The sequence below is a fragment of the Platichthys flesus genome, chromosome 6 (genome assembly GCF_949316205.1).
Source record: "Platichthys flesus chromosome 6, fPlaFle2.1, whole genome shotgun sequence".
In the NCBI taxonomy this organism is placed as follows: domain Eukaryota; kingdom Metazoa; phylum Chordata; class Actinopteri; order Pleuronectiformes; family Pleuronectidae; genus Platichthys; species Platichthys flesus.
This window is the reverse complement of record NC_084950.1, coordinates 9749795-9774016: the sequence shown is the minus strand read 5'-3', so window position 1 is coordinate 9774016 and position 24222 is coordinate 9749795. Positions and strand designations below refer to the sequence as shown.

General features: G+C 44.7%; 3 protein-coding genes across 6 annotated transcripts in view; 1 reads left to right on the top strand and 2 right to left on the bottom strand.

Moving 5' to 3' along the window:
* The window catches only part of LOC133954954 (serine/threonine-protein kinase WNK1-like), a 28095-nt gene extending 27331 nt beyond the window's left edge, over nucleotides 1-764 (bottom strand). For both annotated transcript variants that reach the window (XM_062389555.1, XM_062389558.1), the window contains exon 1: nucleotides 568-764. The gene's annotated coding sequence lies outside the window, so the exon portion shown is untranslated. The remainder of the gene's footprint in view (nucleotides 1-567) is intronic.
* Nucleotides 765-2944: 2180 nt separating this feature from the next.
* LOC133955114 (ELKS/Rab6-interacting/CAST family member 1-like) lies at nucleotides 2945-18172 on the top strand. Of its 3 annotated transcripts, none has more exons than XR_009920846.1 (21): nucleotides 2945-3118; nucleotides 4328-5087; nucleotides 5176-5364; nucleotides 7983-8274; nucleotides 9316-9443; nucleotides 9585-9659; nucleotides 9759-9914; nucleotides 10009-10176; nucleotides 10397-10564; nucleotides 10700-10837; nucleotides 10948-11088; nucleotides 11248-11388; nucleotides 11472-11665; nucleotides 12218-12229; nucleotides 12671-12806; nucleotides 12920-13051; nucleotides 14003-14163; nucleotides 14372-14519; nucleotides 15098-15193; nucleotides 15448-15532; nucleotides 16205-16336. XR_009920846.1 is itself a non-coding variant. In XM_062389785.1 (21 exons), exons 2-21 carry the CDS (start codon nucleotides 4542-4544, stop codon nucleotides 17009-17011), a joined length of 3345 nt encoding a protein of 1114 aa, XP_062245769.1. In that variant the 5' UTR covers nucleotides 2945-3118; nucleotides 4328-4541; the 3' UTR covers nucleotides 17012-18172. The 3 variants fall into 3 exon arrangements, 2 of the variants coding, with proteins under 2 accessions (XP_062245769.1, XP_062245770.1); XM_062389785.1 differs by lacking the exon at nucleotides 15448-15532 and adding an exon at nucleotides 16874-18172 and having other exon boundaries at nucleotides 16205-16390; XM_062389786.1 differs by lacking the exons at nucleotides 12218-12229; nucleotides 15448-15532 and adding an exon at nucleotides 16874-18172 and having other exon boundaries at nucleotides 16205-16390.
* A 3082-nt stretch (nucleotides 18173-21254) lies between these two features.
* LOC133955761 (F-box/LRR-repeat protein 14-like) lies at nucleotides 21255-23894 on the bottom strand. The gene has a single exon (XM_062390774.1). It carries the CDS (start codon nucleotides 23299-23301, stop codon nucleotides 22090-22092), a length of 1212 nt encoding a protein of 403 aa, XP_062246758.1. The 5' UTR covers nucleotides 23302-23894; the 3' UTR covers nucleotides 21255-22089.
* Between the last annotated feature and the right edge of the window lie 328 nt (nucleotides 23895-24222).

Below are 24222 nucleotides of genomic sequence, written 5' to 3'. Positions count from 1 at the left end.
GGTGTCAGCAGAGTTAACTGCCACAAATCGCAGCAACTACCTTAACGAGTCAGTGGCAGTTTCACCGGAAGTGCCTCCACGAGCTGCCGCTGCCACGTTCTGAGCTCGCCGTGTCTGGCTGGCCCAGCAGTACACGCCGAGCTGAAACAACCGGATGCGTTGGCCCAGTGTGACGCCGGTTGGAAAGCAACCAGGCAGCGAGAGATAGCGCCAGAGCTACACGGCGAGCTAACGTTAGCTAGGCGGGTCTGACCGATGGCCTACCGAGCCAGGCCCACCTCCCAGCTACCCCCCATTAAATGTGTCTGAAGGATCACAACGCTAACGCTTGATTTGTCTGTTATTACGCAGTGTGACATTATATTTTATAACAGCTGGGCATATCCGGCTGCTACACCTGCCACGTAAATAAATAAAACCCCTGTGTATTTGTAATGAGCCAGATTCACATGTAGACGCAGGTAAACAGGGAGACACAATTGAACAGGCTCCCGCGGACGGTAATCACTTTCTGGCAGACGATCACTCCTCGGCACGACACCTGTCGGCAGACAGACAGCGACCTACCTCCGTAACGTATCCACAACACAGCTGACCGACGGCGGCGATGAAATCCTCCGCACAGCGTGAATCCGTCTCGGTGTAGATGAAGGGGAGACACACATGTGTATAATCGTCCCGCAGGGATGGGACACGTTCGCCGGCGGATGTCAGAGTTGAGATTTGGGAGCTCGTTCTCTAACAAGCGGGGCTGTTGCTACATATTGAACCAAGAAACTGGTTCTTCCTCAAAGCGCATGCGCCGCGGAGGGATGACATCATCAGCGCACACACAGTCATGATATCAGTGCTTTTTTATGGCCCTATTCCAGGGGTTTAAAGTTAAGTCTTAAATGAATTCAACAACAACAACATTTAATATAGAACTTCCGCTATAAGATAAGAGAAGATAACACTTTATTGATCCACAGTTATTACAGCAGCACGCAGGTCAGAATGAGGTAGACAAGATAATACAAATATATATATATATATATATATAAAAAAATAGGCAATAGGCTAAAATAAAAAAGGCTGAGAATGCACCTAATACATACAGTTGACTGTAGTGGTTTGTAAAGAAATTTTATAAAGTAAAGTGCAGTGGCATGAGTATAATGAGACATTTATTAAAATTCGGCACGTGCACAGATAGACCCCTAGTGGTGCTCAAGCACTGCCTGAGCCCTGGATGAGAAAAGTGCCCTTCTGCTGGAGCCCAATTTTTTCTTCATTCATCAATATTTAAGAATAAAAATTACTCTCTCTGTCATCAATTGATAATTGCTGGTTGAACATCAAATTATGACAGTCTGGAGAGGTAAATTGTGGTATATTACTAGTGTAATGCTGCTTATGCTTCCACTCTGTCAGAAATCAGTAAAAAAAAAATGTGTGTACTGTGTTGTCAGCTTTATGGAGATTATGTAAGTCACTCTTGATAATTATGCACAACATTGATTTATCTCATTTACAAAATTTGCAGCATAATGCCAAGAAAAGAGAGACTCCAAGAGCAGAAGGACAGGGAACTGCAGCAAGCAGCTCAGGGTAGCAGTTCTCTTTTATCTTGGATCAGGCCATCAACTTGTAAAACAGATGAGGGAGAATCAGTAACCCTACCTGGTCCAGAGGAGCCCATCACATCACCAACCCTAACATTAACATATTATTTGGTTATTCAATATGTCCTTGTTTTGTCTGTTTTTGCCTGTCATTCATTTATTTATTCAAATTGATAATTTTAGTTAGTTTGTTAACAAAAATAAATATATAAGTTGAAAATATCCTACTGTGTTTTTTTATTTATTATTGTTTTTATTATAAGACACTTCCAGTCAGTGTCTTTTTGTGGAAATGAACCTCAGGTGAAGCTGAATCACTCACATTTCTCTTTCACGGTTGCAGCGTCACTGCAAATGTTCGATTTGTCAAGTCAAGTCTATTTATATAGCACATTTAAAAACAACCCAGGTTAACCAAAGCGCTGCAGAATAAGAGAAGACACAGTGCGCAATACAAGAACAAAAGGAAATAGCATAGACCAGCATAGAACAAAATAAGATAAATATAGAATAAGATATCATTATTTTATCATTATATACTGATATGTTGAAAAGAAAATGGAAATCACTCTTGTACTATCACTTTGTTTCTGTCCTTGTATTTCTCCTTGAACTACAATACTTACCTCTTAGTTTGTTTTCCAACTATTTTCTTTAATAACTTTTGTTATGCACCAAAGCAAATCCTTATATTTTAAAAACCTACTCTGCAATAAATCTGATTCTGATGCTGAAACATATTTGAATTAAAAATAATTTTTGAGGAATACATGATATGACCATATACATCTAATCACATATGTTTGGGCTGAAAACCTTTTATATAAATTATAGAAGATATAGATCAAAAGCAGAATTTTTGTGAATCTAGAGATACCCTAACACTACAAATAAACAAGCAAGGACATTATAATCTGTCGTAATGAAATCCTTAACAAATACAGGTATGGGCTATTTTTTCCTGTTTGGAGAACTCAAAGAAGCAATAAATATTAAAATCAAAATTATTTAAATAGTATTTTTCTCATTATGTGTTATTTGCGTCAACCATTTCGTGGGTGGTAATTTTCCTACACGCAAGTCATGCCACCTGGTGGTAGTGGGTGGTATTCCTCGGCTGGGGACAAATGTATCCAGTATTTCAAAATAATTTACAGTTATTTTCAAGGGAGGAAATTAAAACCCGAATAAAATATTATATATATAATTGTGTATTTGTGAGTAAATGCTCGCAGGCGCGCTCCCTTATTGTCCCTCCACACCACACAGCCTCGTGACCGCGCGTTTAAAATTCACGCGTGGCGAGGAGGGCTGTCGTGGGCGCGCGCAGCAGGCTTGACGTCACCGAGGCGTCCTGGCTCTGAGCTGAGCCGCTGGAGAGAGAAGATGGTAAAATCTGATACACGTCCACGGCGCGATTAACGTAACATGACCGCTGCTGCAGCCGACCTCCACCCGCTTCACCGAGGACCCACCGCCGGCACCGGCCTGAGCTCCACCCGACACCAGGAGAGGTAGTTGTGCGTGGAGTGTTTTTTTTCTTCCTCCAGTGGCTGTTGTGTTAGCGAGGAGAGGAGGAGGAGGGGGGGAGAAACACACACACACACACACACACACACACACACACACACACACACACACACATATCCAACTGGACGGGCTAGCCTCCATATGTCGCTAAAGCTCAAGCTAACCGTTATGTTGTGGCTCTGACCCGAAGCCGACTCCCGGTCCTGAAAACCGGGAGCTGAGCGCGAGCCGCCGCCGAGCAGAGGAGCAGGAAAATGGACCTGGTTGGATTCTGGGTGTCTCCAGAGCAGAGGCTGTCGACAGGATTGAGCAACGCGCCTCAGATCGGCTCGAATGTGCCACAGCTTCACCCTGTATTTAATGCACAGGTTGTGTAGCTGTGAGTGTGTCTGCGTTCATTTCCACAAGCTGTGGTTTTAATGGCTTTTTCAAGTCCCTCTTACAATGTCCACCGAGGTCGATCCCCTGTGCCTCCCTGGCTAGTTTTTAATCCACCGCGTCAGCAGGAAGAAAAATGACTCTGATGGAGGATTGAGTTCTCCAGAGAATATGTGTTTGCATCCGCGTGAGGCTTAGACGACAGAGGTTTGAGGATAACGGGGGTTTAAAGGTGGGGATGTCTGCGTTTTACCGTTAGCCGGTGTGTTAGCCGCTAGCAAGGCCACGCAGGGCTGCCCAGTTAAATGGCTATAGTGGGAAATGTTGTCGGACGCATACACGTCCGTAACACAAAGCCACCTGAAGTGAACATGTAGAGCAACAGCCTCGACGCATTCAACTGGATCCATTGGGGGGAAAACCCCTCAGACTCCACATCTGTGTCTCCAAGCACATCTGGTCCGGTCTGTGCTAACGGATCCCATCTGAGAAGAATTATTGTTCTTAGACATGACTTATACACAGTTGCATAACCGTCTGTACAGCAGGAAGGAACCCGGTCAAGACGATGAAAGAAAAGCACAGATCCTATTTGTGTTGTTTAAGGCTAGATATTAAAAACTGGGACCAGAGACTGAAATGTCATATCGCTCATTTGCTGGTGGTGGAGAGAGACAAGGCCTCACATGACCCACAGTGAACTCCAGACTGCACGATGACACCACTGTGTTTGAGAAAGGTTTTTAGGTTTGACATTGACTGCTTTGTTGTCGCTGTGAAAGGTGATGGGGACAACTGTGTTGTTTTCTTTGCAGATCGGTGTCTTATCCAGTTGCCTTGGACAGCTGCTATTGGAAGAGGGAAGTCAGTCTTATCATGAACCTCGTCGAGACCATCTCCAGTTGAAGCCGGGTCACCTCCACGTCCTCGCACGTTTGTTTCCAGTCTCCACCACAGAATCCGTGAGATCATAACAAACGCTCGTGGTCACAGTTCAGCGTTTAGCCCCGTTCTCCCGTTCCGCTGAAGATGTACAGCAGCGCCCGCTCTGTCGGCAGAGGGGAGGCCAACCATAGTGCAGGAAGAGATGCAGGCGGTACCGGTAATCAGGGGTCGAGCCGTTCTCCCCGCCTCCCCCGCTCCCCTCGGATGGGACACCGCCGCACCAACAGCACCGGAGGCAGTGGAGGGGGCCCTGGAGGGGCAGGAGGCAAGACGCTCTCGATGGAGAACATCCAGTCCCTCAACGCCGCGTACGCCACCTCGGGGCCGATGTACCTGAGTGACAATGAGGTCGGCATGACCGGGGAGCACATTCCAAAAAGTGGTGGGACAATGACGACCATGGGGAGACAGAGGGTCACGTATGGGTCAAGGGGCAACAGCTGTGGAGTGGTGGCTGCCAGCACTCCCAACATCTCCACCTCAGTGACTGGCAACTCTATGTTGCCTGTTAGCATGATGGCAGGGGATGCTCTAGCTTTTGGGGACCACCACATGGCCTCCACCGTGCCCCACTCTCTGAGGCAGGCCAGAGACAACACCATACTGGACCTGCAGGCACAACTGAAAGAGGTAATTCACTAAATGTCTCCAGTAAGGACGTTTGAGCCGACACACACTCAGTATGTACACGTGCTAACCCTCTGTCCCGCTCTCTCAGGTTCTGCGTGAGAACGAGATGCTTCGGCGGGACGTCGAGGTCAAGGAGAGCAAACTCAGTTCCTCTATGAATTCTATCAAGACCTTCTGGAGCCCAGAGCTGAAGAAGGAGCGAGCGCTCAGGAAAGACGAGGTTTCTAAGATCACCGTCTGGAAGGAACAGTACCGCGTGATTCAAGATGAAGCACAGGTGAGTGTTCGCCTCTTGTTTGTTTAATAGATTGCCTCAACTTGGAACAGAGTCATCAATCTGCTTGTGGCAAATTGATTTCACACAGTGTGTCAGCTTTAGTGCAAGTGTGTTGCTCTCCCTCTTTCTCCTCTCACTGCATAGGTTATAGGCATTTTCTGAACCTCTTGTTAATCCTCTTATACGCAGCTATATGCTCACGCTTAATAGATGAAAGAGGCCATTAGTCTAATGGCTGCATTATCTTCTCTATAGGTTTCATGAATTGCTGGATTTGGTGAACAGGATAACAAATGTCAAGATTTAAAACTTATTTTAAAAGAAGGTAAATATGTAGTAGACTAAAGATTTAAAAAAAGAAGAAATGCATCAACTAAGGAATGTGGTCAGTTATAACACAGCACTTGCAAATAGCACTTTTGAGGTTATATTTTGGCCTTGTAAAGAATATTCAACCTAAACTACTCTTGTGGTTTATCATATACTTTTTGCACATTTGTTTTTTACATTAAAAAACAAATGACAAACACTGAGGTAAATGCATGTCAGGCAAACTGGCTTGAGATGGAAGGAAAGTTCTCCCTCTGTGTGCGTGACTTGTTGTTGACTGCTTTTAATGCTTTCATAAGATTATAGGCTTTTCTAAAGTTCCTCTTTCATTCCATCTTTTTTTTAAAGATGTGTAAAAAATTCCATCCTTTCATTACCTGTCAAAATGATGTAGTAGTCTTCTGAACCTGTAGAGTTGAAATACGTGTTGCCATTCATCTAACTGGCCTTTTTAATTACTGATTTCAAATGAAAAAACACAGGCCCTTTGAACACTTTGTATTTTCTGTCATGTCATCTATGTGTCAACTTTCTCCCATTCTTCTCATCCTTGGCTCTGGATCTGAAAGTGTTGAGACACATTCTAGCACCATCAGCCTGTGTCACCTTACATACACATTTAGACCCTGTATGCGCACAATCAAAATAATCACAAGATCTATTTTTAAAGCCTATAGTATGTTGTGTGAGCCGTCTAAATTAAGTTTCAGTAATGAGGGGAAATAGTCTTTGTGATTCCTAATGGGGGGGCCGACCTGTGTAATGTGCTGTTTTAACTCCTGCTGAGTCACAGAATCACACAGAGGACTAATTCCCAGTAATGTCCGACTACACAGGGCAAATTAGTGGGTGCTGTAATTTAAAGATTCCTGCTTTCGTGTATCAAGTCTCCACCTCCCATGCTTGCACACATGCAGCGGAAAACATGCACTTGCACATGCACGCGTACACACACACACATGCACACTGAAAGGCATCTGATTAATTATAGCCTCAGTTAAACTGCATGGCCTCATTGAACATCGGCCCAGCTGGCTCTGCCTACAGCTGCAGGTTCATGTCTATGTGTAGTTTTGAAGCATTCTATGCTTTTTGTACTGATATACTGATACGTTTTTCCAAATCTCTTCTAAACAATATTTTTCTCTGCCATTTCCTGTGAGGGGGTAGTAGTGTTTGATAGTGCTATCACCTTCCTTTTTCCAATAAAATAAAAAGATAAAATGCTCACTTAATTGTCATCCGTTGTCTTGCTAATAACTAATAATCACATTTATCATAGGATGTTGTGAAATTTCCAATTATATTTATCGACCAAAAGACCATATTGGTGACGTCAGATATAAGATTATAATGGTACGATGAAGAGAATACAGACTAAGGAAGCATGTGTCACCCACTGAGCATTTTAATTGGAACCTTCCTGTGGTGTGGATGGTTTTTATAGCAGGGGATTGGTTTTGTGTGCACTGTGTCACCGCGAGCTGTGACTTACTTTTTAGTTAGTGCATCACATATCGTATGCTTTGTGCTCTTTCAAACGCCCGACTGTTATCTCTCCTCAGGCAGAGAGAGCGAGAATATGGGAGGGGAGGGGAGAAGGTGTCTGTGAGTGTGTGTTGTCGTGCTTGTCTGTGCATGCCTCTTACTGTGTGTGTGTGTTTCTGATGGTGGATCGTAGCAGTCACAGCAGTGAGTCAGCCTTAGTCAGGGGATGGAGAGGTTGACGGAAAGGGAGGGTTGGAGGGAGGTGAGAGTGTTGGAGGGAAGAGACGGGGTGAGAGCAGGCAAGGTAGATGAATAGTGTGTGCTGGTAGAAGGAGCGAATGACAAAGGGGGGGGGGGGGAGAGAGAGAAACGAAGACGCTGACTTGTCTCTTTGTTCTGTCATCTGAAAACGGTCACAGCTGGTTCAGACCAGAGTGTAACACGGCCTTGTGTTACTGTCCCGTGGCAGCACTGCCAAGAGGCCGTGGCGTCAGATGCCACAAACAATGCAATACTATACTGGGCTGATAGTGTTTCACCACTTTTATTTGTCTGGGCATGAAAGGTAACACTGTCGCTGACTGTTGGGGGTGCATCTGTCAGGACACTGCTAAATTTTCAGTCACGATTAGAGGCTGATTTTAAACTGGCTGTAACACAATATTATCTTCCGTTCCATAAGTGGCATGTGCACACCCTGTACCATTTAAATCATCAATCATTTTTGTAATAAAGGCTGGCGCACAAAATGTAAAACGGATGAATGATTACAAAGGCGCGTGTCTCTTATTTGTGTTTAGCATCTCCAGATGACTGTCCAGGCTCTCCAGGATGAGCTGAGGATCCAGAGGGACCTGAACCAGCTGTTTCAACAAGACCCCTCCAGCCACGGCCGGGACCTGGCCCTGACATCTGAACCCACAGAGGAGAACTACCGGCGGCTGCAGGCCGAGCACGAGCGGCAGGCCAAAGAGCTCTTCCTCCTGAGAAAGACCCTGGAGGAGATGGAGCTGAGGATTGACACACAGAAGCAAACCCTGGGGGCCCGAGACGAATCCATCAAGAAGCTTCTGGAGATGCTGCAGAGCAAAGGTATTTTTGAGCCTCAGGAGAGAAGCACAGCAGCAGGTTTACAAGTTCTCCTCTGTAGGCAAATAGATTCAGATTCTTCGAAAAATTATAAAAATAAGAGTTTGTTTGGATTTCTCTTCCACAAATATTTTTGGGTCTCAAAAGATGTTGGTCCCAAGCTGCTGCTTCAAAGTGTTGTTGCTGCTTCCTTTCCCCCCTCATCTCAATCCAAACCATTTCCCCCTTTGGCCAGATATGGGTTTCTTTTCTTTTCTCTTCTCTTCAAATTGACCACAACGCTTGCTTTACAAACCCAGCCCGTGGTTCTAAGGGTTAGAACATTTGAGGGCTGTCTCTCCGAGCAATTGCATGTTATGGTCTTAGGGGCACAAAATATTCAAAATGTCACAGTTGACAAAGTGGAACAAGCGGTACACTATAAAAAAGAAACCTAGAAAATGGCTATAATTTCCTGCAAAATATGAAATAACAGTCTGTGTAAGTTAATCACGTGACTTATGATGCTCAACTTAAAATGACTTAATTTTCAACTACCGAAATGCCTTTTTTAGCGACTTGTTATAGAAATCTGGAAATAAAAGAGGCTGGAAACAACAAAGTTATCAACATGTATTTAATAAGGGGCTTTCTGCAGAAAGGATCAACACACCAAGAGTCCTAAAGATCTCAGAGTGAAGATGAAGAACAGTCCAAATCACACATCTTATATAGCAGGATTTAGTGCTGTCCCTCTGAGCCAATCCAGACAGGTTCCAAAGGTGGGGGAAGGAGAGAAATCTAAACACAACAGCTGATTCACATGTGTTCCCTGAGTTGATAAGAAGACATCCACACCTTCCTTTGATGGGTTATTAAGTCGCAAAAGGCTCTGGCAGTTCTCATGTCATGTCATAAACAGTTACAGCTCAGGTCATAAAGTCATTAGACAGGGATGCATAAGGTTACTCATCAACTACAAAATAGGTTTTAAACCATTCTTAGTTAATTTTTCCAATACAGACTTCATCGTGTTTACCAGGCTTGTCGTGTTTCCTGTGTCAGGTCAGTCTGCCAAGGCATCAGAGGAGGACCAGGAGCGGACCAGGAGACTGGCTGACGCTGAGATGCACCGGCATCACCTCGAGAGTTTACTGGACCAGAGAGAGAGAGAGGTCACGGTGCTGAGAGAGGTAATGTCTAGTGCAAACACGGGAGATGTAACGGGTACATGCATCTGAAAGCTCACATCTGTACTGTCGTTTAAACATACAAGCAAATCTGTACTGTCGTTTAAACATACAAGCAACATACAACCTCATTTGACCCAACAGGAGCTGCACCGTCGGTATGAGGGAACTCCCGAGTCCACCAAAACGAAGGCTCTGCAGACTGTCATCGACATGAAGGTGGGGGATATTGACCAGAGGGACTGTGTGATGATGTGTGGTGTGGTGTGTCACAGAAGTGCATGCCATGTGTGTTGACTCCTCTTCATCCACCTCCAGGATGCAAAAATCAATGCAATGGATCGGAACCTGCGGGACATGGAGGAGGAGATGCTGATGCTGAAATCCAATGGACTTCTGAGCTGCGAGGAGCGTCAGGAGGAGATGAAGCAGATGGAAGTTTACCGCAGCCACACCAAGTTCATGAAAAACAAGGTCGGAGACAACAGGATATTTAGTTTGAACGGACTGCTGTGATTCCATCTCACCTCACATCTAAACCTAAACATGTCTTCTCTTTGTCCTTCAGATGGAGCAGGTGAAGCAGGACCTCTCCAGGAAGGACTCTGAGCTGCTTGGTTTGCAGACCAAGCTTGAGACGCTCACCAACCAGTTCTCAGATAGCAAGCAGCACATTGAAGTCCTCAAGGAGTCTCTCACTGCCAAGGAGCAGCGGGCTGCCATTTTACAGACAGAGGTACGGCAAATATACACGTCTTAATGCTTTGAGTGCCCAGAAGAATAGGTACATAGCAAGTGCTCTTTAAAGGTAGTACTTTGTACAGTAAGGGATGAGTTTGTGCCACTTATGACTGATGATACTTCAAACAAAAGCACAAGTAACAATGTGTTTCTGCCTTTTATTTTGAACTTGAGATTTGGACACAGTTACAGTTTGTCTGCCGTTTCCTGTTCAGGTGGATGCCTTGCGTCTGCGCCTGGAAGAAAAAGAGACAACTCTGAATAAGAAGAGCAAGCAGATACAAGAAATGTCTGAAGAGAAGGGCACACTCAACGGAGAAATCCATGACCTCAAAGACATGCTGGAGGTTAAGGAGCGCAAAGTGAATGTGCTGCAGAAGAAGGTGATTTGGACTGAGACTCATTTAAAAGATCTTTTTGTTGAGTCTCGTGTGTGAAATGGCTACAAAGATGCATCCATCATGTCGCAGTATGTTTCCTGTCGGGATGTTTATTTTGACTGATGGTTTGTTGTGCAGATTGAGAACCTGCAGGAGCAGCTGAGGGACAAGGAGAAGCAGATGAGCAGCCTGAAGGAGAGAGTTAAGTCTTTGCAAGCAGACACTTCCAACACTGACACTGCTCTCACCACGCTGGAGGAGTCTCTCGCAGAAAAGGTGAATTGATGTCTGCACAAACCCCCGTGACTGGTGCCTTAGCAGATTAGACTTCTTTGTATTCATGTGTAGCATTGCAATTGTGAACACAACATGTGTTTGTTACCCAGGAACGCATCATTGAGCGTCTAAAGGAGCAGCGAGACAGAGACAATGGGGAGAAGACAGAGGAGATTGACTCTAACAAGAAGGAACTGAAAGAGTTGAAGGAGCGACTGAGTTTACTGCAGGGAGACCTGTCAGACAGAGAGGTGAGAAATGGATTCAAAAAAACAAACTCTCACTTAAACAAGAAAACAGTTGGATGATGAGTCATGGATGTCAGATACGATGTGTTTCAAGCCTCCTTAGTCCCATAGATGAAAATCTGTGAAACGTTAAACTTGTGCTATATTTGTGTTTGTGTGAAGACTTCACTGTTGGACCTGAAGGAGCATGCATCATCCCTGGCCTCCTCTGGGCTGAAGAAGGATTCCAAACTCAAGAGCCTGGAGATCACAATGGAGCAGAAGAGGGAGGAGTGCCTCAAACTGGAGAACCATCTCAAGAGAGTAAGATAATAGATCAATCACCTCTGTCCACTAACCCTGAAAGAGAACAACAGCTGATTTCCAGCATCTCGTCTTCTTGTCAGGCTAAAAACGCAGCCCTGGAGGCTGAGGCTAACACCGAGGTCGCTGAGCGCATTAAGAACCTGGAGCAGGAAGTGGCTCGCCACAAAGAGGATTCTGGGAAGGCACAGGCTGAGGTGGACCGCTTGCTGGAGATCCTCCGGGAAATGGAGAATGAGAAGAATGACAAAGATAAAAAGATCAATGAGCTGGAGAGGTGGGTGGAAACATGGATTTGAAGTAGACAGGGGTCACGCTTGTTGGCACAGAAATAATCTTGTCTGTAACATGTTGTGTCTGTGTCATAGACGTTTTTAGTGGTCGAGTCTTTTACGTGTGGTATTAGTTTTGTTCAGCCCCTGAGGTCCCTGACATGTGATTTCCTCCCTGTTAGCGAGTACTTGTGACCACTCTCCCTCTTAATTGCAGCAAATTTCCCTTCAGTGACTTCATGCGGTCCTGGAGACTGTTGCCCCTGGCACTGCTAATGGTGGATTTTATTGCCATTTGGAATTTTTGTAGTATAGTTTTAAAAGCTGAAGTGGCTACTTCCATATTTTGACAGTGGTAGTTACAGCTCCAGAAATCGACATAGAGAAGCCCTCTTTCATGAAGTGTTGTCTTTGTGTGACCTTGTTACATCAAGACCCTTAATGATCCTGTTACTGATCTCCCCTCTCCTTTTCCCACCGTATTTGCTCTGAGTCTGAGTTTGTTTTTCTCTTAACTGCTTTCCTGTCTTTACACCGGAAATCTCTCACCCCACCAGTTTGGCCTCCAGGTTAGTATTTGTTCTGCTCGTTCTCTCCCCTGACTTCTTTTGACTGTCTTCTTCCCACATTTCTCTCCATTTGCACCTCCTCACATCTCGCTTCCCCTCAGCCTGTGGTGCTGCCTTGTTCTGACATATTGAACTCTGTCTTTTTGATTAGCCCTGCTCATTCTCACTTTTCCTTTCTCGCTTTCTTATTGCTCTGTCTCCCACCCTGAGACAAATCTGTGATTGACTCTTTGAGGGCCGTCAAAGATTTGGCCGACGCAAGTCTGTATCGCTACGATTGTGACTGCCATAGCTTTTCAAAGTCACATCTCTTAAAACATGATTAATTTGCACCTCCCCCCCCCACCCCCTTCACGTTATAAACTTGCATATATTTGTCATGGGGAGCCATGGACTGACATGTACATAACTCCTCCTGTTTATCCCATCGTGCACCCATAGGCAGAAGCAGGACCAGACGAAGAAGGTGGCCTCTCTGAAGCACAAGGAGCAGGTGGAGAAAAGCAGGAACGCTCGACTCATGGATGAGGCTCGAAAAAGGGAGGACAACCTGTCCGAGAACTCCCAGCATGTGAAGGTAAAGCTTAATGCGTGGCTCGTTGGGACTGTGCGTACCCTGCAGCAGGGTTTGCATTTCCTCTCACACTGACGAACCTTAATGTGACCTCTTTTCGCTCTCCCGCACCGAAGGACACTCTGCGTCAGAAGTCGGATCGTATAGAGGAGCTGGAGGAGGCCCTGAGAGAGAGCGTCCAGATTACTGCTGAGCGAGAGATGGTGCTTGCTCAGGAGGAGTCTGCCAGGTCGCTGCAGGAGAGACAGGTACATGAATCCCCCCCCCCCCCCACCAATCACACAGGATCAGGACAGAGCAATATTATTCAAGCCACAGGATCACGTCTTGCAGTACATGCATATCTAAACACATCTATATAGAGATAAAACAAACGCCTTCAGATATATTGAGATTCTTTCCTCCATACCTTTTGCTGTCATGGTGGTGTTTCTCATCCCTTGTTTCACCTCCCTCCTCTCCTCTGGCCTCCCCTTCTTTCTCAGTTCTTTTATCTTTGCTTGTGGTTTTCTCTTGTTTTCTCTCTGCTACACACCGCCCCTCAGAAGCACTCACTCAAACCAATGCATGAGTCGAACCTCGCCCAAATTAAGTGGTCCAAGGTATGAGCCCAGTATGTGTGACCTCTATCAGTGAGCAACACTGCTTTACATGGGGTGGATACAGCAGCAGAAACACCGCTACAATTCATGCAGTCCCATACAACAGCCCTGCCATGAACATGTTTGTGAAGTTGGGTCGTTCTTTCGAGTTTGAATGTTGTTGGACTGCATGTCTTAACAAAGTGTTGCTGATGTTTCCAGCTCATGTAAAAAAAAATAGCCATTTTGTTTACCCGTTGTTTGCTTATAAAAAACATGCTTAATCTGTTCAAACATTAAATATCCATTTAAATTAGACGATTTGGAATGATTGAAGTATTCACTCTGCAGATTAAATTGTGTACACATTTTAAGTAAATAGCAGGTAAATAAATGAAGTGCTGTAGTACCTGTGTTATAGTTGATCTCCAGACTTTCTATTTAAGCCCTCAAATTCCGCCCTGCATCTTATTAGAGCAGTTTATCCGGAAAATCATTTAAAAAGTCTTCAGGTAAAAAGCCCTGTGCTTTCACTGAAGGATTTAGATAATCCGTTCTTACTCTTTTTCTGATTGAATTGTTGTGTCTGTGTGTGTGTGTGTGTGTGTGTGTACCTAGATGGAGGAGCTGCTGGGGGCCATGGAGAAGGTGAAACAGGAGCTGGAGTCCATGAGAGCCAAACTGTCCTCCACCCAGCAGTCTCTGTGTGAGAAAGAGTCACACCTCACAACCCTGCGAGCCGAGCGCCGGAAACACCTGGAGGAGGTGCTCGAGATGAAGTAAGACACACACACACACTCACACACACACACACACACACACGAGCAGACTGGAATATTATTGATTGCTACAGTCATCTTGTATAATGTCATCCGATTCGGGCCTTCTCCAGCTGGCACGATGATTGTGTGCAATGAATTATAAATGATAATTGGGCTATTTACTTGTGTGGTTAAATGCCACATTGTTTCCTCCTCCACCCAACAGGCAGGAGGCACTGTTGGCTGCTATCAGCGAAAAGGACGCCAACATCGCTCTCCTGGAGTTATCCTCATCTAAGAAGAAGAAGACGCAGGACGAGGTGGCCCTGCTGAAGCGGGAGAAGGACAGACTGGTGCAACAGCTCAAACAGCAGGTCAATATGGAGGAGGGGATACATGTTCATGAGTTCAGGACAGGGTGCATGGATTTAGTGTCCTGCTAGAGGAAGTTTAAGAGAGAACTGACTCTCGCTGCCAGTGTGACTTTACTGACAATAGTTTGTGTAACCACCTGGCCCCCTGCATGTCAAATACCAGTTAAATATGTCTTCTGCATAAATCCCCAAGGGTTATCTGTACCAATGGGAACTTTTTCTACAGAAATTCCCTAGATATCCCCCTTACGTTTCCCTCCTAATATCTGTCGAAAGTTATCATTTTACATTCACAAGTTATGCAGATTTACATGAGCGCAGAGTATGGACAGGAGGCTCAGTTTGTTTCCGTATCTTAATGTTGAGCATAGATAAACCTCATGAAGTAAATAAAAGACAACTACAACTATGAGCATATTTGTAGTGAATTTTGTAAATTCATCAAAACCAGGGTCAAAAAATTGTTAAAATAACAAAGCTTTAAATGCCCCCACCCCATCCTCTTTCTTCCCTCTCGTCTTCATGTCAGAAGAAGTCTATTCTATATTTTTAATCCTCACTGTTTTTTTAATTAACAGACTCAGAACCGGATGAAGCTGATGGCAGACAACTATGAAGATGACCATCTGAAGACGGTCCCTGACCACACAAACCACAAGCCCTCTCCAGATCAGGTAACTTACCGAACCACCAGTTAGCCGGATCATGTCCGAAATTCATCAACAAATGCTTCTTTTTTTTTTTTTTACATTTCTAGCGCTTAACATGGGTATTGTCAAGCCGGTTGAACTGAAATCTGCCTTCTGAAGAGAAATACTGTTATGATATGAAATGTTTCCTTTGTCCTTTTTTTACATTTCTGGTTTTTAAACACACTAACCAAATGTTCTTTTCTAACGCTGCAATTGGCTTACGCTCTGGCTAACAGGATGACGAGGAGGGTATTTGGGCGTAGCCGACCTTTTGCCCTCCCCCTCTATCTCTCTCTCTCTCAGCATTTTTGTTCAGAAAGGGTGAGCTTGTGTGAAAAGCCAGACCTGTCACACCCTCCATCGTCGTTGCTGTTGCGGCATGTCTACATGTCTTCCATTCATTTGTCCTTCCTTCTTAATGTTGGTGATCGTTGTCGTCATTGCTCTGTGATTTCTCACCACTCACCCCTGTGACTTCACACTCTCTGTTTGTTGCTCGTGGGATCAGTGCTGTGTGTTTTTTGCATGCACGGGCTAAGAGGAGGAGATGAGTTTGATCCTGGCTCGCTTGCCTCAAACAAAAGCATCTTAGCTTTGCATGTAACTGCTCTGACACTAATGAATAGTGATGAATTTTGACTCACACAAACAGGTGTTGTGTTGGATAATGGGTTTAATCTCGACATAATCAGTGGGGGAGTAAGTCCCCTTTTTGTAAGACCCCATCTTGAGCCGTACATATAAATAAATAACAAGCACACATTTGTTAATGTACCCAGGGAGGTTGATTGTTGTTGGTGGTGATGAGTTTGTGAGCATGCATGTGGATGACTATGTTCTGTTTTTGTCTCATGAAAAACCTTTCTTGTGTCTTGTGCTTGGTTCTGTCATTGTGTGTTCAACCATTGAAATGAGAGCAAAAGGATAACCCTATCCTTTGATACTGATCTTTACCTGTCGCGCCTCTTCACCTCCTTCCCCACCCCCCTGCAGATGATACCCCCTCTTCTAGCCCTGTCCCAGAACCGCAGTAAGCTCAAGCTCTACATCGCCCACCTGACAGACCTCTGCCACGACCGGGACCCCAGCATCCTCAGCCAGCTCACGCCACCCTCTCACTACCACCACGGCGACCCCGAAGACTGGGAGGAGGAGCTCCAGAAGATGAGTGTCCAACAGGTAGTGGAGAAACTCTCGCTCTCGTTCTATTGGCGATTTCTCTTTTTGCTGCTGTCGGTAAAGACCCGCTGTAGAATTCAGTCCATAGAACCTTGAAGCTCTGCTACCACCACTACACAAAAAACGTTCCAACTGTTTATTAATAGTTCAGTGAAGCTGGACTCATTAAGGCAGAACCTCGAACTGGAGAATGTCATGTTCAAAGTTGATAAGGCCTAGCCGCTGCTGCTACAGAGCGCCTGTTTATTATTATTATTGAATGTATCTGATGTCCAAATTCAGAACTGCACTTCCCTTGACCCCCAACAATAATCACGATAAGTGTGTGACGCCAATAAGAGGAATGGATCTCAAGATACGCATTCCACATACAGACGGACAGATTTGTGGAATTATTATTTAGATGGATGCAGAACTTTGCTGATTGGTTGTATTGAGATGCACTGATTCTCATTGGACTAACTCTTGCTCTCTATTGTCCAGTTGGAGCACGAGCTGGAGGTGTGTGAGAAGGAGAGCGGGGACCTGCAGGAGTACGCCAACTCTGTCCTCCAGCAGATCGCGGACTACTGCCCTGACATCCTGGAGCAGGTTGTCAATGCTCTGGAGGAGTCGTGCTGACAACTCTGACCTCGGACCCATCCCGGCTGACTCGTGGTCTTTGTAAAGCCTGTAGCTGAGCCCAGGTGCCCCTACCTCCACACAATGAGGCTCCTGGTAGAAAGAAAGGAAGAGGTGGGGGGCATTATCTCAAACCCACTGAGCTCTAACTCTTTGTTCCCTTTGTCCACCCTGGAACAAACTCCCATGACCCCTGAGTGCTTCCCTGTCTCATGTGTCTGTACTGTCAGGCCTGCAAAAATCAAATTAGGGACGTTCACAGTCTTATCAAATGGTGGATAAATGTGCCGCTTTGAGCAAATATCATGTCACCCACTCGTATTACCCATTGCAATCTGAGGTCTGATCAATTAATGATGACCATGGCAGATGGTGGGCTCATAGTGGGACAACTAACCTAGACAGCCGAACATATGTCAGACGGGCAACAGCGTCATTCCAGAAGTTAAGCACATCCCGTTTTTCCACTTGTGAACACGCCATGTTTGATTTTTGCCAGTAGGATACTTGCAAAAATATCATTGCACACCTGTGAGTCTGGGACAGGTGCGTTGGGAGAGAGAGGATTTCAGATGAAAGGAGCAAACTTTCTGCACAAAGTCTTGGAGCACACTGCCGACCTTCCTCTCCCCCGACGGCGCCATTCACTGCAGGAACCGCCAGATCAAGCACAGTTACCTCACCCACTTCTGTCTCAGTCTTTTACTGCTTGGATTCCTTTCACAAACCTTTAAAAGGGGATGGAATTTATTCCTCATATGGGGCAGGGAAGCACATTATGTCCTGGGAGATCTGGGGAGCTGCTACATCTAGAGGGGATCAGAGAGGAGCCGAGCTCAGTGTGGAAATCACGGAGCCTTGTAGATGCTTGCTTTGTATTTCGGTCTGTGTTCCCCGAGTATCAGGTTGGAACCCAGTCACTAGTTTAAGAAACAGCTGCTGGAGGCTGATCATCACTTTTTTTTTTTAACCAAATAAACGCAGCTGTTGTCCAAATGTTTCTTCAGCTCAGAGCTGTGGATCTGTCCATGCAGTCAGGACGAGGTCGCAGGTACATTTGACTGTGTCGAAGATGGCCTGACACACATCACAGATCGGAACCGAGTTACACTTCAGTTTTCAATGGACGAGAGAGAGAGAGAGAGAGAGAGAGGGGGGGGGGAGGGGGGGAATAAAGCTTTAAATGTTGGTGATGTGTATATATATATATATATTTTTTTTTTGATGGGTTTTGCACACAGCGTCCAGTTGTTTATGAGGTATGCAATGTTTCGTTTGAGAACGTTTTAGTGGCCTTGGAGCATGCACAGAGATCAGTACTGGACCTAACGCAGGGAGATTTGTTCCTCTGTAATATTGGTGCTAAGGCATGATGTATGGATTTTCTTTGTTTTCATCTGTTCCACTGATCATTCAGTCGCATCCAAAGTTCCCATAGTTTTTACTTAAAGCCCACCTGATCTTCAGTTTCCCCGAAAGGAAACGGGTGATGCCCCTTTTGTTCTTGTGTTTGTCTGATCACTTCAAAATGCAAGTGACGCCTCCTTTTTATTATCCGTGTTTGGAATTCTTCAGGGCTGAGGTTTTTAATTACCAAGTGCATCTACATTTACAAGAAATGAAAGTCACTTTTCAGCAGATTTTGACTTTTTAGATCAGTTTGTAAATAACGTGAGATTTAACACGTACAGTGACTGAATACAGGTAATTAAGTGGAGGGTGTTGTGTATTCTTAAAAAAAAAATAATAATAATAATCAGAAGTTACAAGCAGTGCAGTTTGTCTTTTGTGTCTAATTTTTGTCACCAGGACAAAATGTGTGTGTGTGTGTGTGTGCGTGTGTGTGACAGTACTGCCATAACTTGCGGAAAGTCATGTTCTATAGAGATATATATAAAAAATAATACATATATAAAAAATGTTTACTGTCTGGATATGCATTGAATGTTTGCACAGAATCTTGAGGAGCGAGCTGCTCTGAACAGGACGACAGTCGAGTTCGTGTCGTCCTCAGCGGAAACTTGAGGGAAGAAGTGTCCAAAAAAAGTTGTGTCAAAAATAATGTGTGAACTACAAACGTTTTTCAAACCGTGACTGTGTGATGGGAGAGTACGTTTCTTTGCATTTATTTCTAGTTATCTTTTTTTTTTAAATATATATAGATTCCCACCACATGAGATGTAAATGTATTATCCTGAGATTTACAGTGTTGTCTTTCGTTTTCTCCAACCATCTTCTGGTGTTACATAATGTTACAGAACACACGGTAAAACACTGCGTCAGTATACGTCTAAAAAAAATAATAGGTTTTCTAACAAACTCCCTTTTATGTGGGTGATCAATTTGGGTGTCTGGATATTCAGACACCCACTGAAAACAAAGCACATCTCTTGTTTTGGAGGCCAGGGGTTGGATGCTTGTTTTTGTACATTCGTCTGTAAAACTTCTTCGAGTGATGGTTTATTTCTTTCGGCTCCTAACCAACCCTCGTACCGACCACCGCTGGGTTCGGAGAAAGAATGGCGGCGTTTGTTTCAACCGTTTTTTTCCTTTTCCTCACTATGGCCTGTGTGTCGCTGCCCTTGCCTTAATGTGTCGTCACTTCTTTTTACTCCTTATTGAGGAACACAGAGCCGATTAAGGGGCTTCAGTCAAACTCATGGTATCTGTTTTCATTGGCGTTTGGATAAGAAATGTACTGCCTTCTGTTTGTGTTAAGAATCAAACTGTTAAAAGAAAGCAAAACAGACGTGTGTGAGTTACTTGGATTTTGTATGTATGTAAATAAATAAATTATAAGCCTTGGTGTCTTGTCTGTTTGTTTTTTTTTGACCAAAATATAAATAATCCCGCTTCTTATACTATAAATTTCACCCAATGAGTTTGTTTGGCAAATTCTCATTGTGACAATTGTTATTAAGAATGTGATTCAAAGGCAATAGAATGCATCTTAAATAGTTCTGGGTTTCAAAGTCTTCTAGCTCATGTTTATCCTGAAAAAATATTCATGTTCTTCCATATATAACATTAGTTATTGGGGAAATTAATCTCTGCCCTGATTCAATCAAATTGCATTTGTATAGCCCATATTCACAAATCACAAATTGTATCAAAGGGTTTTAACAAGGTGTGACAACCTCTGTTCCTAACCTTCAACAAGAGTAAGGAAAAACTACAAAAAAAAAGACAATTTATCAGGGGAAAAAGAAGGTAGAAACCTCAGGGGGCCACATGTGAAGGATCCCACTCGCAGGACGGGTCAGAAGTGCAATAGATGCCAAATTAAATGGCCACAGACTTGCACTTCTGCAATATTTATCTATTAAACTCCCTAAGAAATGTCAGATTTTTTTTGTTAACCCAGTCACAAGCATCCGTCGTGACCGAAACGAGTCAGTGAACAAACAAGTATCAAATACTTACATTCATTTGTGTTCAGTGTAGAATCTACACTGTAGATCATAATGCTACATGAATATAAAATGAATTTGGTACAAACGTATTTACTGCTACTAAATGGACCCTTTGGTCAAAACGTGTCCTCACTTCTCAAAATGTGAACGCTGCTTGTTGTCACGCCTACTTTGTGATGTTTCGTCGTGAACATGTCACTGAAATGAAACGTGGGTTGTTTCCTTTAAGCAAATAATGCAGGATTGTTGACATCATAAAGGTGCATTTACTAAGTGTCTGTGACAGACCAAAAAGCATTCATCTGTATTATAGACAGGCCCTTGAGTCCTCATAGACTTACTGAGAACATGCATTGTAATGTGAGAGCTGAGGTCTTTCTCTGGTAAAGCTATGAAGGATACAAATTTCCTCAAATGGGGCTTTGAACTGTTGCTGAAACACACTTTGTATTATTTGATGTTTTACTTGTGCCACTGGGATTTAATAAATACTGTGTGACGTTACCACTTGTTAAAAATACCGATTCGGACATTAACCAAAGATGCGATGTCAATTTGTTAAATGATTGTGAGGTGTGACCTCCCCTCAGCTGTAGAGGCTCGTCAAATACCAGGTATTAATAATTTGTATGTCTCCTGTGAAATAATTAATAACCTTCCTCTCATTTACATGGTTCACTCGGGTTATATTTAGTGGTCGCTTTCTCTGAGCTACTAAACATAAGAAATCAAAAGACCCTGTTCTGACAACATTATCATCATGAATGAAATAGTGTGTGGGGGGGGGGGGGGGGGGGGGGGGGTGAAACAATTTCAAATAACCGACAGGATTGAAACGTATTTGCCATCTTTATTCATAAATATCACTACTGTATGAATATAAAACAATCTTAAATTACTGCTTTTTTTAAACAAATACTCTGACACTATCGTTGGAAGCTCCTCAGGAGAAAACCCACTGGTGATCAGTTTAAGGTATTGCATAAAGCCTTGGCAGCATGTTAATTACTATGCGTTATTGGAGTCGTGTTGATGAACCTTAGACAGAGAAGCATAGCGGAACATCTGATACATACTTGTTTCCTCAGGAATACGAAACATAGCCAACTATACATACGTAAACAATGACAAACAGGAGTGATCCACCCACTTCAATTTGAAGTACAATTTTGTCAACAACAGTCGTTCATTACAAAAAAATACTGGTTACAAGTAAAAAAATACGTCAGACAAAAAAAAAAATCTATCAAAACTTCAATCCAAGGTTCTCCAGCCTTTCTGTTAAGAGTTTAACATCTACCTAATATTCTGAAATGACACTTTTCTGAAATATCAAAATCTCCACTGGTGGGTGAGTCACAAAAATAAGCGATGTACTCTGGTGTTCAGCAATCGTAGGCACTCCTGTGTTAGATGGGTGAGGTAGCTAGATAGTAAGAACTGAACACCGGCTGAGATTATACGATGCACCTCCAGAGAGAAAGAGAGAGAGAGAGAACAAATCTGAGAAAGTCAGAGTAAAGGTGGATATTGCAGCAGAGGTGAACAATATTCCAGTGATCAATGAGTCCCTCTCCTTGTTTTTAGTCACAGTTTAGAAATCAAAATTAAGAAACTGAGCGCTATGCAAAATGAAAACACATGATTACTAAATTAGATTACTTTTCACCTCACTCTCTCACTCTCGGTCATCTGCCACAGTCCCAGGTTTAACACTTTAAGGCACGGGAGCTGCGTTATCCTCTCCAGACCCCTCTTGGTTATCTTAGTACAACCGTACAGATCAATTCCTGTCAACTGGGTCAGGTGGTCGGCTATCAACTCCAACCCTTTGTCTGTGATTCTCACACACTGTCCAATGTTGAGAGTTTTGAGTTCGTGCATCTGCCGCACCATCCTGTTGATGCCATCATCACTGATGTGGCAGGAGCAAAGAGAGAGGGACTTGAGCTGGTACAAGCCCTGGGCAATGTATGCCAGGCTCTGGTCCCCGATCTTATCACAGAAAGAAACATCGAGTCCAGACAGCCGGAGGGAGCCCATGGCCAGATGCATGATCCCTGTGTCGCTGATGTTATCGCAGGAGCGCAGGTTCAGGCTGCACAGGTGGGTCATGTGTGACAGGTGGATCATCCCAGCGTCTGATATTCCTCCACAGAAGCTGAGGTTGAGCACTTTGAGTTTGTTTAGGCCCTTAGAAACGTGTTTGAGGGACAGATCAGTCAGCTTCTGGCAGTCCTGCAAGGTTAACTTCTCCAGAGACAGGCAGCCCTCTGCAGCACTGCGGGTCATGCCGGACAGGTGCCCGATGCCAACATCGGACACATGCCTGCAGCTGCGCAGGTTAAGACTCTTGAGCCTGTGCAAACCCCAGGCGATGAGCAACAGGCCGGTGTTTGTGATGTTGCTGCAGCCGCCGAGTTCAAGCACCTCCAGGTTTTTGAGGTACTGGGCAATCCTGCCCAGGCTGGAGTCTGTGATCTGTTTGCAGAGGCTGAGGTTCAACACCCGCAGAGACGGGATGTCCTGCACAAAGGCATGTCCGAGTCCGTTGTCTGTGAGGTTGAAGCATCCACATAGGTTAAGGCTTTCGATGTGCGGCATCCCCTGAATCACGTAGCTCAGGCTTCTCCTCAGGCTGAGGATCTGGACCTTCTTGATCCCCCTGGTCTGCAGGCTGGGGAACAGAGACGGGTTCGCCCGCCGCAGATGGAGCTTGGCTTCCACCCCCCTCCACACCGACTTGTGGTAGGACGCGTCCCTCCAGGCCGCGCACACTTGGGCTACTCTCCCTTTGTCTTTTACGTCCAGATAACTGAAAATAATGGCCAGGATCTCTGGGAAAAGGCACGAGATATGCGTCTCCATTTCAAACATGGGTGCAGGCTGGCTGCTTCCAGCAACAGAGGCGGCCCGTCGGCGACAATAAAGCCGTGGTTAGCTCGCCGAAACTCCGCGGTGGAAGTTGCTGGCTGGCCGGCTCGGCGGCGGTAGCAACCGCCAGCTAGCTAGTATGCTAACAGCCACTTAGCTTTATGTACAGCGCCACCAAAATCCACCCATCTCCGAGGAGTGAGCCTCCCCGTCGAACCTGAATCAGATGTAGTGCAAAGTGTCTCCTGCCGGCGCGGGTCCGAGGTGGACGGCGTGGTTCGCCGAGGCAGGAAAGTCCGAAAAGGGGCAACGTATTTACCTAGCGAGCGAGGCTAATATTATTAGCTTAGCGTTAGCATTAGCTGTCTTAACTTGTGAGCGTCAAAGACGAACAACCTCCGGCTCCGAAGCGGCTCAAAACAACTTGCTCTTCACTCCGGCTCCTCGCAGAGCGGATCCAGAAACGTTCCTGCTGGTATAAACTTCCAGAGACGGAGCTGGTGTCTGGTACAAAGGCGGCTCCCAGGCTCCTTCAGGTCCTGAAGCATTTCCAGCAGCGGCGGAGCATCCCAGTCTCCCACTAATGAGAAGCCGACTGTGGGCGCTCAAAGCCGGTTCACGCGCGGACCAGCGGCTCCTGCTGGAGGTAAGTGGAACAGATGGATGGATGCTCCCAAAGCACCTCCACCCACAGCAGTTATGTAATTTTCTGTGTTGACCATTTTCACACAAAATATGGCTTGATTAATATATGTGATGACCAAAACAATTTGATTTTAAAACGGATACATAATTGCTATTGATATAATATAGTTAGGTACCCTACATTTCCATCGGGATCAATAAAGTATCTATCTATCTATCTATCTATCTATCTATCTATCTATCTATCTATCTATCTATCTATCTAATTTAGTGTCCATT